Source organism: Nicotiana attenuata, unplaced genomic scaffold (genome assembly GCF_001879085.1).
Source record: "Nicotiana attenuata strain UT unplaced genomic scaffold, NIATTr2, whole genome shotgun sequence".
Taxonomy (NCBI): Eukaryota; Viridiplantae; Streptophyta; class Magnoliopsida; order Solanales; family Solanaceae; genus Nicotiana; species Nicotiana attenuata.
The window spans coordinates 151,656-164,096 of NW_017672168.1; the positions used below are offsets into that span (position 1 = coordinate 151,656).

The 12,441-nt window shown below is 37.4% G+C and overlaps 1 protein-coding gene and 1 long non-coding RNA gene across 2 annotated transcripts; one reads left to right on the plus strand and one right to left on the minus strand.

The window, feature by feature from the left end:
* Nucleotides 1-6,712: 6,712 nt before the first annotated feature.
* On the minus strand, nucleotides 6,713-10,683 carry LOC109212140 (protein NRT1/ PTR FAMILY 5.6-like). The gene is made up of 4 exons (XM_019375756.1): nucleotides 10,372-10,683; nucleotides 8,714-8,931; nucleotides 7,790-8,334; nucleotides 6,713-7,697 (listed from the first exon to the last, which is right to left on the minus strand). The coding sequence occupies exons 1-4, from the start codon at nucleotides 10,526-10,528 to the stop codon at nucleotides 6,824-6,826; spliced, it is 1,794 nt and encodes a 597-aa protein (XP_019231301.1). The 5' UTR covers nucleotides 10,529-10,683; the 3' UTR covers nucleotides 6,713-6,823.
* Nucleotides 8,719-11,745, plus strand: LOC109212141. The gene is made up of 3 exons (XR_002065817.1): nucleotides 8,719-8,804; nucleotides 8,873-8,942; nucleotides 10,990-11,745. It is a non-coding gene; the product is annotated as an uncharacterized LOC109212141 (long non-coding RNA).
* The last annotated feature ends 696 nt before the right edge of the window (nucleotides 11,746-12,441 follow it).

A 12,441-nucleotide genomic window follows, 5' to 3' on the forward strand; every position in this document is an offset into this window, starting at 1 on the left:
GATTCCAACCAATTCGAGAGGAAAGTGAGCTAATTGCTGAAGATGAATGTAATAGTGAAAAGCAATGGAACAGTACAGGTCTAGTGAAAGAGCAGGATATTCAAAAGTGCAAAGGCCAATTGCCAACAGTTCCGCGAAGATTACAGTTCTTAGAAGCTGGATCTTCAGTGCAACCAACTCCAGATCTAGAACAACATGCAGAAACAGCAGAAGAAGAAAACAAGCAGAAACAACATGCAAAGGTGCTTAGGCAGCTGAATCGTAATTCTCAGATGGGAATGAGACTGGAATATGTTCCACCAAGTCACCGAGATGGTAAGATAGTTATTCAAATTGTTGAGGAAGATGCACGAGAATTATATGACCACTAGGCGACGACCTTAATTGGTTATGTCCTAGGTGATGCTCCGTATGAGAAATATATGGAGGCTTATGTTGACTCTGTTTGGGATTTTGTTTCAAAACCCCAAATTCTGTATCATAGTGATGGCTACTATGTTTTTAGATTCTCAACAATTGAAGAAAGGGACCTAGTAATGCAATCAGGTCCATATTCGTATCATAACAAGCCTTCCATTCTACAGAACTGGGAAAGAGACTTTCATTTTGACCCTAAAATGCATTACAACTATTCCATTGTGGATCCACTTCCCTAGCTTACCTGCTGGATATTGGTCTGCAGATGCACTTAGCAAAGTGGCTAGTGCTATTAGAATCCTATGTATACTGACAGATTCACAGCTGATCTGAACAAATTTGTATGCAAGAGTCTTAGTGAAGGTTGATATCACTAAGCCACTGTTGGAGAGTATAGAGATTCTTACTCCATCAGGAACTATGCAGCAAGAAATTCTATATGAATGGAGGCCAAAATTTTGCAGTGAATGTATCCATTTTGGCCATGACAACTTAGAATGTTGGAGGACTAAGCAGCAGAACAATGAAGAGACTGAGTTCAAGGCTCCAAAAAGAAAGAATAGAGGGAGAAAGGAGAAGACAATGCAGGAATAGAAACCAAAGGAACAACAAGAGCAAGAAAGGAAATTAGATGGGGAAGGAGAAGAGAACCAACAAATAGAGGCAGGAAAGGGTAAACAAAAAGCAGTAGCTGAAGATGCCTCAACACAAGTGACATAAGTGATCAATAGAAATGAAGAGTGCAGAGGTCAACATAGTCCTGTAGCAATACATCAGTCTCATACTGATGAGGCCATCACTACAAATTGGTTCAAGATTTTGGAAGAGTGTAGGCCGAGCACTTCACAAGGAGATGGGACTGGTACTGAACCTATCCTTAAACCACCATGATTGTGTGCACTTGGAATATAAAAGGGCTGAATAAGCCCTATAAACAGAAGGAGTTAAGACTCTTTCTGCAAAAGAATAAAATAGACATCCTTGGGTGTCTAGAAACTAGAGTAAAGGAAAAAAGGCAAAAAGTATAGTGAACAAGGTAGCTAGAGATTGGGGTTACTATTGTAATTACACTAAGGCCATAAATGGAAGAATATGGCTTTTATGGAAGCCACACTTGACAGTTAAGGTACTCCAAATTCATGAACAATTCATTCATTGCTCAGTAGAAGATCAAGCAACAAACTCCCTGATTATGTTGACAACAATATATGCTAGGAATAAGGTGCAGGAAAGGGTAAGTCTATGGCATGAATTGTAGATACTAGGTGGGTAGATTCAAATACCATGGCTTATCAGTGGGGATTTCAACAATGTATTAACTACTGATGACAGGTTAGGATATCTAATGACAGCTAATGAGGTGCAGGATTTCAAGCAATGTATTGATAATATGCAGCTGACTCCACTAAGAACAAAGGGGTGCTTCTTTACCTGGTGCAACAAACAGAATGCTAATGATAGAGTGTACAGTAAAATTGATTGGGCTTTTGGCAGTTTCAGTTGGACTCAAAGTTATGGACATCTGGAAGCTGAATTTCTGGAACCTGGACTTTCTGATCACTCCCCAATTGTAATTCAATTACGGAAGAGAAGAACTATCCATCCAAAGCCTTTCAAGTTATACATGGTGACAATGGATCATAAGGACTTCACTCCTATGGTGAATAGAGTACGGCAACAGCAGGATGAGCAGGATCCTATGACTACTATATGGCTGAAGCTAAAAAGACTAAAAGATGAGGCTAAGGGACTGAACAAGGATATGGCAAGCTATGAACAAAGACTGACTCAAATTAGGCAAAGGTTGGAATATGTTCAAGCAACTATGGTCCTTGATCCCTTTAATCAGCTGTTGATAGAGCAGGAGAAGCAGACTATGAGTGATTTGGAGAAATGGAGTACAGTAGAAGAAACAATATTGGGGCGGAAATCTAGAGCAACATGGATTGATTATGGTGACTCTAATTCTAAATACTTCTATGCACAGCTGAAAATAAGGGCAAGTAAGAATAATATTACATTTGTATATAATGACATGGGGATGAAGATCACTGATCCATAGGCTATGGAAAAGGAGTTTACTGATTTTTTCACACAGTTAATGGGGAATGCAAATGGATTAATGCTATGTCCTTATACCAGTATCATTAGAGCAGGAAACTGTCTCACATTATAGCATCAACAAGAACTAGTAATGGAGATAACTTGTGAGGAGAATGATGAAGCAATCAGGGATATGCCTAAGGATAAAGCCCCTGGAGTGGATGGTTATCCTATAGAGTTTTTTACCATGCAATGGGAGACTGTCAAGCAGGACATATATGAGGCTGTGTCTTACTTCTTTAACACTGGTAGAATGATGCCAGCATGGAATTGTGCTGCTATTACACTGATTCCAAAGGTCCCAACTCCAACTAAAGTGAAAGACTACAGGCCTATAGCATGCTACACTACATTGTATAAGATTGTTGCCAAGATCCTGACTAGAAGAATAAAGAAAGTAATAGAGGTGATCATTGGGAAGTCTCAATATGCATTCATTAAAGGAAGGACCATCATTGATAACATCTTGTTTAGCCATGATCTGTTCAAAGGCTACAATAGGAAAGGTTTATCTCCTAGATGTGTGCTTAAGGTTGACATTAAAAAGGGCTATGATTCATTGGATTGGCAGTTTCTTAGGTGTATGCTAACTGATCTTGGATTCCCTCAGAAGTTCATCCATTGGGTAATGGAGTGTGTTTCAACAGTGACATATTCTTTGGTGCTCAATGGTGGCCTTACCAAACCTTTCCAGGCCAAGAGAGTGATTAGGCAAGGAGACCCTATGTCTCCTTACCTATTTGTCATTGCAATGGAGTACTTGCAAAGAGAGATGAGCCAACTAACAGCCACAAAGGAGTTCAAATACCATCCAAGATGCAAAAAGCTGGGAGTGACTTATATTTGTTTTGCTGACGACTTATTAATGTTTTGCAGGGCAGACATAAACTCAGTAATGCAGGAAGCCTTTCAAAGATTTTCTGCTGCATCTGACCTTCAGGCAAATACAAACAAGAGCTCTATGTACATTGCTGGAGTACACCAGGACATCAAAGAATCACTGCTCAACCTCACAGGATATACAGAGGGATCTATTCCTTTTAAGTACCTAGGAGTCCCATTGTCTGCAAAGAAGCTGAATATCCATCAATGTTTTCCACTGGTGGAAAAGATCACTGAGAGAGTGAACTGCTGGTCAGCTAGGATGCTATCTTATTCTAGAAGGGTGCATCTCATTAAGTCTGTACTCTTTGGCATACAGGCTTACTGGGCTCAAATATTTATACTACCTAAGAAGATTATAAATATGATTGAAACTATATGCAGAACATTCCTTTGGACTGGCTCAACTGCCATATCTAGGAAAGCACTGATAGCTTGGGACAGGATCTGTCAGCCTAGAGTAGCTGGGGGAATAAATATTATCAACATGAGGCTACGAAATAAAGCAGCAATCCTGAAATAATTATGGGCACTGACAACGATGAAGGATGCTTTATGGATCAAATGGACCCACTGCTACTACATAAAGCAGAAGGGGATTGATACAATGGACACACCTAAGACAGCTGCTTGGGTGGTCAGGAACATCATAGAAGCAAAGAAAGACTTGGTGCAGGTGAGCACAATGCAGACCAACCTTACTACAACATTGGCAGAGATGGTGAAGCAAGGCAGATTCTAAATTCAGAAGGCCTACATTCAAATGCTTCCTCAGTTCCCCAAGGTTAGCTGGAAGAGCATACATATGCATCTACTAGTCCACCCAAGCTTCAAGTTTCATTTATGGTTGGCAATTCATCAAAGGTTAGCCACTGTGGATAGACTACTCAAGTTTGGGATTCAAGTGCCATAAGAATGTGTTTTTTGTGCTAAGAGTATGGAAACATTTAGTCACCTTTTCTTTGAATGTTCATGTACAAGCATAATATGGGATAAAATACTCAAGTGGCTGGGAATTACAAGAAGAACTGGGTGCTCGCAAACAGAGGTAGACTGGATCAGTGACATAGCTAAAAGGAAAAATTCCATGGCAGCTATAATCACTCCAGCTTTTGCAATGATAGTGTACTATATTTAGCATGAAAGGAACTCCATTAGATTCAACAAAGACAAATATGTGGTGGATGATATATGTAAAGAGATTTCCCTACATATGCACATACAAGGAAAATCAAACGGCAAATGGCAGCCAACTTTGCAAAGATTGAACAAGTACCCGTATAATAGTTGTTAATTGCTTGACAGTGTAATTAGCTTAGCTATTGTAATAGTGAATAGGAGGATGATTGTCAGCATCACCCTGGTTTTGTAAGAACAAACTTTTTTTGATAAAATGAAAAGTCAGTTTAATCAAAAAAAAAAGAGGAAGGAAGAGAACAAACAAAATCCTTAAGATATCCTGGAGGATTATGAGGTCTGGAAGACCTCCTCACAGGAGCATCACTAATAGAGGAGGGAGGAGGGAGATCAGAAGAAGGTTAAGGGGTAGAAGCATCAGGAGTAGAAGGTTGAGAGGAAGGAGAAACAGAGGAAGGAACGAAAGAATAATTAGTAGGAAGGGAAGAAGGGGAGGTAAAAACAGAATGAAGAGGGGAAAGATTGGTAGAGAAAGGGAAAATGAGTTCATGGAATTGAACATCCCTAGACACAAAACAAGTCTTGGAGACAAGATTGTACAGTTTGTAACATTTCTTAGCAAAGAGATACCCTAGAAAGACACAAGGAACAGACCTAGGGTCAAATTTGTCCCTATGAACCTTAGGAACAGTAGCATAACATAAGCAACCAAAAGTCCTAAGGTGAGCATAGGATGGGGCAGAACCATAAAGCAATTCAAAAGGGGCTTTATTCTTTAACAGGGGAGAAGGGAATCTGTTAATGAGATATGTGGCAGTTAAAATGCAATCCCCCTCAGAAAGAGATAGGGAGCTTAATTGAAATAACAAAGCTCTAGCACTCTCAAGTAAATGCCTATGCTTCTTTTCTACCACACCATTCTGTGAACTTCGAGCATAATATACTAGAGTTCCAGCATAATATAGTGGAGTTCCAACATAATATGCTGGAAGTTCATACACATGTGCTCCAATCTCCGGTATATTAGGCTGGAACTTTCCGTGTGCTGGAGTTCCAGCATAATATGCTGGAAGTTCCTACACAGGTGCACCAATCTCCAGTATATTATGCTGTAAATTTCCATGTTGCAGCAAAATGCTAGCTATATTTCAATGACTTTGCAAACACTGGCTGTTTTTTAATTACCAGTCCGAAAACTGGCTAGCCCGTGCTATTTTCCCAATTTCTTTTCAAGCGAGCCTTTTTGTGTTTTTTTTCGTTTTTCGTTGGATTTGTTGGGAAGTCCATATTGGGCTGAAGGGCTTCCTAATAAACACACGGTTCGAACCCGAGTGAAGGAGTAATTACCACTAATATAGGTCAGTAATTCGAATTACTTATTCCAAGTTTTCCTCTGTCACTGTATACTTATAATTTAGTACTTGCAAAGGTTGGTTTTATAAAGGTTCCTTCACATTGTATTTCCTTAGATCAGTTCATGAATTCAATGTAGAGGAGATACTCGTTTTGTATCTGATTGCATCCCCTGGATGCTTAGCAATGCAACTTATTACTTCATCGTAAAAAAAAAGTTCGATGGAATTTTGAAATTTAATCGCTTAAAAAATTATTGGCATTTGTCAAATTGCAACACTGTTTTGAGCAAATGCAAACATTTCTAATCGATTTTTAAATTTATAGGTATTTGTATTTTGATAGCTGAGTATGCAATTCCAAAGAGTGCTTGGGATCAGGTATTTCTTTCATTGGTATAAAACTAATAGATGTTTAATATGTTCCTTGTTTTTCCTTTATATTTATACAGTTATTTTGGTTTCTCATTATTGTCTAATTAAATGCATTGCACCGTTGCATATTAACTGTTACAGTCTTATGAAACAGTGATTGACCAATCTTTCCATAGTTTTGTTGTAATTTCCATAGTATCTTTTTCCTGTCTGCCTTGTTTATACAAGTGCTGAACTTATCGAAAATTATCTGTTGGTTGTAAAGTTGTTTCGCCTTGAAACTTTGATTTTTTTAATCTAGTTTCCTTACCAGATTTTAAATTATTTTTGATTCCTTCAACTGATATGAAATCTTTTTGAACAGATTTCTTTATGAAAAGATATATCTCCGTTAAACAACGTGCGAAACTCTGTGCAATGAACTATTACTTCATTGAACAGGTTACTTCATGGAGCAATTTGCTTTAGTATGTTCTCTTGGTTATCTTATCAGAATACATTGATATTACTATTTCAGTGAAGTACTTAAATAAAAATTGAGGAATATTTTACATGAACTAAACCATTGCTTTATGATTATCCCCATCATCACAATCAGCTACAGCCATAGTTGTCATGCTGTGCACATTCTTGTAGGTATAACTCCTTGCAACAAAAGCATAGACACACAAATTTACTGCTGTGATGGTAGCCAACAACCAGTAGAAATAGTCAAGGTGGCTGCTATTTAGATCCTTCCCAAACCAACTCTTGCCACTGTTCTCTGTGATATGATCCACAATGGTTATCAAGAGGCTGCTAATGAAGTTTGCAGCACCAATCACACTAAGGTAAAGTGCGATGCCCAAGCTCCTCATGGTATCGGGTACTTGGTCATAGAAGTATTCTTGCAATCCCACTAGGGTAAATCCATCTCCTATTCCAATGATAAGGAATTGTGGTGCTAGCCAAAACACACTCATTGAAGCTGAACCCTCAAAAGGATTTTTATGAACAACATTCAGTCTCTTTCTCTCAACCAAAGCTGCAACTACCATAGTAGAAACCGAGAAGATCATTCCAATACCGATCCTTTGGAGAATACTAATGCCTCTCTCACTTCCTGTTGCCCTTCTCATGAAAGGTACAAGGATTTTGTCATAGATTGTGACGGATATTATCATGCCAACTGCTGTCAGGGCATAAATTGAGGCTGGGGGAATCTCAAAATTGTGAATGATTTTCCGATTCATTGTCATGCCTTGTTTTATGAAAAAAGTTGCAGCTTGTGCTACACATATACCAAAGGGTAAAGTGGTTAGCCAAATAGGAATCATGTTGATAAGTAGCTTCAGTTCTTCCACCTTGGTCACAGTTGCAAGTTTCCATGCATTCTGTTGCTGTTCTATTGAATCTTGTGTGTGATCCAGGATTGCAGCTTTATCAAGGAACCTGTAAAGTAAAATCAAAAATTGTATTCAATACTACAATCCATGTTTCCTGAGTAATTGCATGACTAATCATGACTAAGTTTCGAATCTTACTTCAGCTTTGTGGTGTGGCCTAAGAGCTTCCTTTGGGTAGTTTCTGACTTGGGAACTTCATGTAGATGAGAAGGATTTGAAGGAAGATGAAGATTTCTTTTTCTAATTGCAGCTACTAGCACCTGTAGCATGGGTGTAAATGGACTTCCAGTTGCTTTTCTATAACGATAGGATGGCCGCCCTGCAATGAAGATGGCTATACTAGAAGCCATAACTACTGTGAGTATTATATCTGCCATAGCCCAGCTAACATGCTCTTGGACATAAACGATTAGAGTAACACCAAGTAATAGTCCACAGCATAGCCCAAAGTTCCACCAGTTGAAAAAGGACATCTTCTTTCTCCTTTCTTCAGGATTTTCATCATCAAACTGATCAGCTCCAAAGCTCTCTAGAGAAGGCTTGTGTCCTCCGGTTCCAATAGAGATTAAGTAGATCGCAAGGAAGAAAATTGGCTCGTGGACCTTCCTCGGTTCATCACAGAGATTACTGTCACAAGGTTTTAAGCTTGGGACCACTCTAGACATTGTCAAGAGAAGCAAGCCCTGATCCACATTTAAGCGAGAACAAATAAGAGAGAATTTTTGGGTGTTGGGCAAACAATTATTTTTTTCGATATCTAAATATTCCAATGATTCTACAACCAAAATTTGTGTTTATGCAGAGATGATAATGTGATCCATTTCTTGTTGTTTAAATAGGATTTCCAGAAAGTATTCATTTGCTATCTATAAGTAGAGGATTGTTACCAATCATTGAAAGCTACAATATGGATTTTAGCCGATTTCAGCTTTTAACACAGTTCATTACCGTTACTACTCTAGTAGGGTCAACAGCTTTTGCACATGCTTTTATTTATTGTAAGGAAATACTCTAAAAAGCCATTCCATGTTGTAAATTGCAAGGAGCAGAAATTGTGGTTACCAGGAAGTAGACTGTGGAAGAGACAAGAACGGTGGAGAATCTTCCCAAGTATGCGTCAGCCAGAAAGCCTCCAAGCAATGGCATCAAAGTGGTAACTCCTGACCAGTAGTTCACACTTTTTGCTGCTGTTTTGAGGTCTTGATGGATGACTTTTGTTAGGTATATGATCAAACTTGTGGCTATTCCAAAGTAACTCAGCCTCTCACTGAATTCAATCGCTGTTTGAAAGGTAACAATTTTTCAGTATCTCCATTTACATAACCGTAAAGGAGCATGTTCAACAAAATGAAAATCTAATGACATTTAAGTTTAACCTATTCAATTGCATATAATCCCAGATCACTATATGGTGTAATTTTTTCTACCACTTCGCTTAATGGCATATAGAATAGTCTTCATGTATAAGTTGTAATTCTTAATATCCTTATAAAAAACAGTTGTAATTCTTATTTCTTAATATAAACAAAGATGTAATGAAAAAAAGTATTGTGCTAAGATACTGCATAGTATTTGGGGCTATGATGGAATGTAGGACTAGGACAATTGCAGCAGCAAGAGAAGGCATTAATCTATTATGCAATTTATCCTGGGAGATAGTTACTATGGTTCATGTAGTGACCATATGCATTTTTTCAGTTAGTTCCTTAACTTAAGAAAAATGAAAAGATATTTGCAGAGAGCAGTGAGTTATTTACTTCTCCATTGACCACAGGCTTTTTATCGAACCACGACCAACCAAATGTAGAAATGTCTATTTCTTGAACAAGCTGATAGCGCTTAAAAGGTGGTGATTCTATTCAGTTAATTCTTGATTAGTCGTTTCCTGACAGATGAACTACTAAATCATATAAGCTTATGAGCATTTATTGGATGCTATAATTCTTCCGTTATCCTCCGTAGATAAAATAATTAAAGAGAACAAATGACTCAAGAAAATAATTTGGGAAAAGCTTAGCCAGTTTCTGATTTAGGAGCTTACTCACATAAGTTTGGATTGCACAGAAGCGACTGAGATGAAAAACAGTATTAGAAGGGAACAGTTTCAATAGCATGCAAATAAGCACTTTTGAGGAATATCCACCCTCCCATATCTGTCTGTTCCTTGTGCTTCAAATGCCTGGTTTAAGACACAGTTTCAAGCATTCCTTTTGCTAGTTTGGGAAAGTTCCTGTATATTTCTTAATCGTGGAGTTCTTTTCTTGTTAAAGACCAAGCAGTCGTCAAACTTACAATATAAAATTAGTAACTTGACTCCTCTTGTTGTTATGACTTACCTACTATTCCAATCATGCAGCCGTGAGCATCATGGAAATGGAATTTTAACACATATGAAACCTAGTTTTGACTTATTTCTTAAGAGAGTGATAGTTAAATTAGTATTTGGCCAATTTCTCTTGTATATGTTAAAAGCATCTATTCTAGCTAGTATTAAGCTCATGATTGCTTACGATAAGCTAGAGCTCTTTTTTATCTTAGTTCTATGGATAGCTTAGGACTGGAACTTACAGTAGAGATAATTGTATACTATGAACAATCTAAACTGAAGAAGCCATTCAAAATTTCTTTATCTTTGAGTAATTATAAATCATGAGAGGGAGAACAATTAGACATATAATTGAAGCTATTGAGTGCATTCCATTTGTTGGATAGATGCTTACCAATGATGAAGAGGGAGGCCTTCCAAACACCAGTTGAATCCCTAAGAGGAACTCTTCCTTTATGATCGACAGAAGAATCATAAACCCATTTTCCCCCATCTATTTCTACTGATTCTGCTTTCATTACCTGTTCTATCTCCATATTTATCTTATTCATTTTCGGGCTCTAAGATATCAGAGAGGATATAGCAGTACTAAAGCAGCTGAGATAAGAAGCTTGTTGGCTGGATGCATGAGTTTGTACATATTATATAGGAAGAAGAATTCCTGCTCACTACTATTGTGAAAATTCCTGAGAGTGTGAGTGCCAATAAGTGTGAAAGTAAATGGAATTTATAGCCAATGATTGTGACTTGAGGTAGACAGACAACTCTTTCCACTAAATTAAAGCAGTACTTGGCTCTTAACAGCGAATGGCATCGATGCTACAATCAGATTCTTCTATTTGGAACTCTTGGCACAAAAGTGGCCATGATAGGTATTGCAGAGGCCTAAATTGACCTTATTACAAGAGGCATCAGAGAAGTGTTTTGACGGTTGTATTGTTTTGCACCTCTGAAATATTAACACCTTTTTGTTCACACTGTTCCTTGTTTTTGTCTTTTATTTTGTTGATAGGACTCGAATACATACTGTGGGTGTGAAATGCTGGATTGCACTTATGTATGGTGTTACATCAGATGCTATTGAAGAAGAGTGTAATCTTAGGGTCCTTATTAAGGGGATAGTTTACTATTAGAAGGATAGGAGTAACCACCAAGAGGTCTCAGGTTCTAATCCTAGTTATATAGTGTGAGATCATCTCGACCTTTTTAGGCAAACTTTACCTGACATATGTTTGTGTGGGTTGCAGTAGGCAGCCTGGTTGATTAGTCGAGGTACACACTAGCTAGTCCGAACATCATTCTCACAAACAAAGTGCAATAACTGATATCTTTAACTGATGTTCAAAATATGAGGAATTTTGTTGTAATTCCTAGTAACTGTGGGTAAATTTTTTGTCGTTCTTGGAAGTACTATAAACTTCTTCCTTTTTTTTTTTAATAAACAAAACTGGCATTTTATTCGTCTTCCAGCAAAAAAGAGTACAATGATCTGAGGGAGCTGAAGCTAACTGCAAGCTTCCCTAGTTAGTTTTGAAGATAGTTTTAAACTATCTTTGATACAATGGAAGATGAAGTAAATGAGAGTCAAGTCATATTTTTGAATCATACTTACGCAAAAGTCAGTTGTTTATTTTACTTTCCTGGCTTGGTTCATCTTGGTGACTGTTACAACAAGCTAAGATAATGGTGATAATAAAGGCCATTGATATTTCTGATTCCACAAAGTAGATTAGTACATTCTTTCCATTTTACATGACAGGCTTGTTATTTTGAGCGTTTTTTAACAATTATTTTCTTGGTTATTTGGAGAACTAGACAAAGTGACTATTAAAAAAAGAACAAATGTCTGATGTAATAAAGTGATTCTTTGATTTTAGTATTGCAAAGTTGTAATTCCTTTTGGAGAAGGAAGAGAATATTCAAAAAGCAGGATTAATGCAGTAGACAGCAACCAGTGTCTGAATTTTTTCCATTTAGTTCATTGCTGGTTGTTGCCCAATGAAGTGTGTTCATATCTCAAAGCCATAGCTTTAATTTGGTATATTAATAGGAGAATCAAGGTTATAATTATTTTACTTAACTGCTACAATTAAATAGGATATCTGGAAGTCAATGCTAAGTAAGAACAATTACTATAAACATGTTCTTCCACCAGTAGTATTTTAAGCTGAATTTTTATGCTTCATTAAGCCACTCCACTCCATCATGAAGTTGTGGTTGAACTATAGTTCAAGCAGTTTGGTTTTTTTTGGAGGAGATTACTTATGAAGACTTCGGATTTGTGAATTAATTATAAAAAGTTCTTAATGTTTCCTTCTTGATAGGGAGGTGAGAAGGCTGGTGGGATGCTCAAAAATACAAATTATATATATAACATCAAATATAAAAGGTTAACATCACCAGGTTGTGGTAGGATGAATAAGATTGTTCCACTCTTAAACTAGAGATATCGAGTTCGAGCTCT

What these genes read in the sequence shown, in the direction of transcription:
- LOC109212140 (XM_019375756.1), bottom strand. Translation starts at nt 10,528, where the DNA reads ATGAATAAGATAAATATGGAGATAGAACAGGTAATGAAAGCAGAATCA. An exon ending in CTTCCACAGTCTACTTCCTG is followed by an intron (nt 8,335 to 8,713) that starts GTAACCACAATT and finishes AATGTGGATCAG; the next exon opens with GGCTTGCTTCTCTTGACAAT. An exon ending in GGCCACACCACAAAGCTGAA is followed by an intron (nt 7,698 to 7,789) that starts GTAAGATTCGAA and finishes TTTACTTTACAG; the next exon opens with GTTCCTTGATAAAGCTGCAA.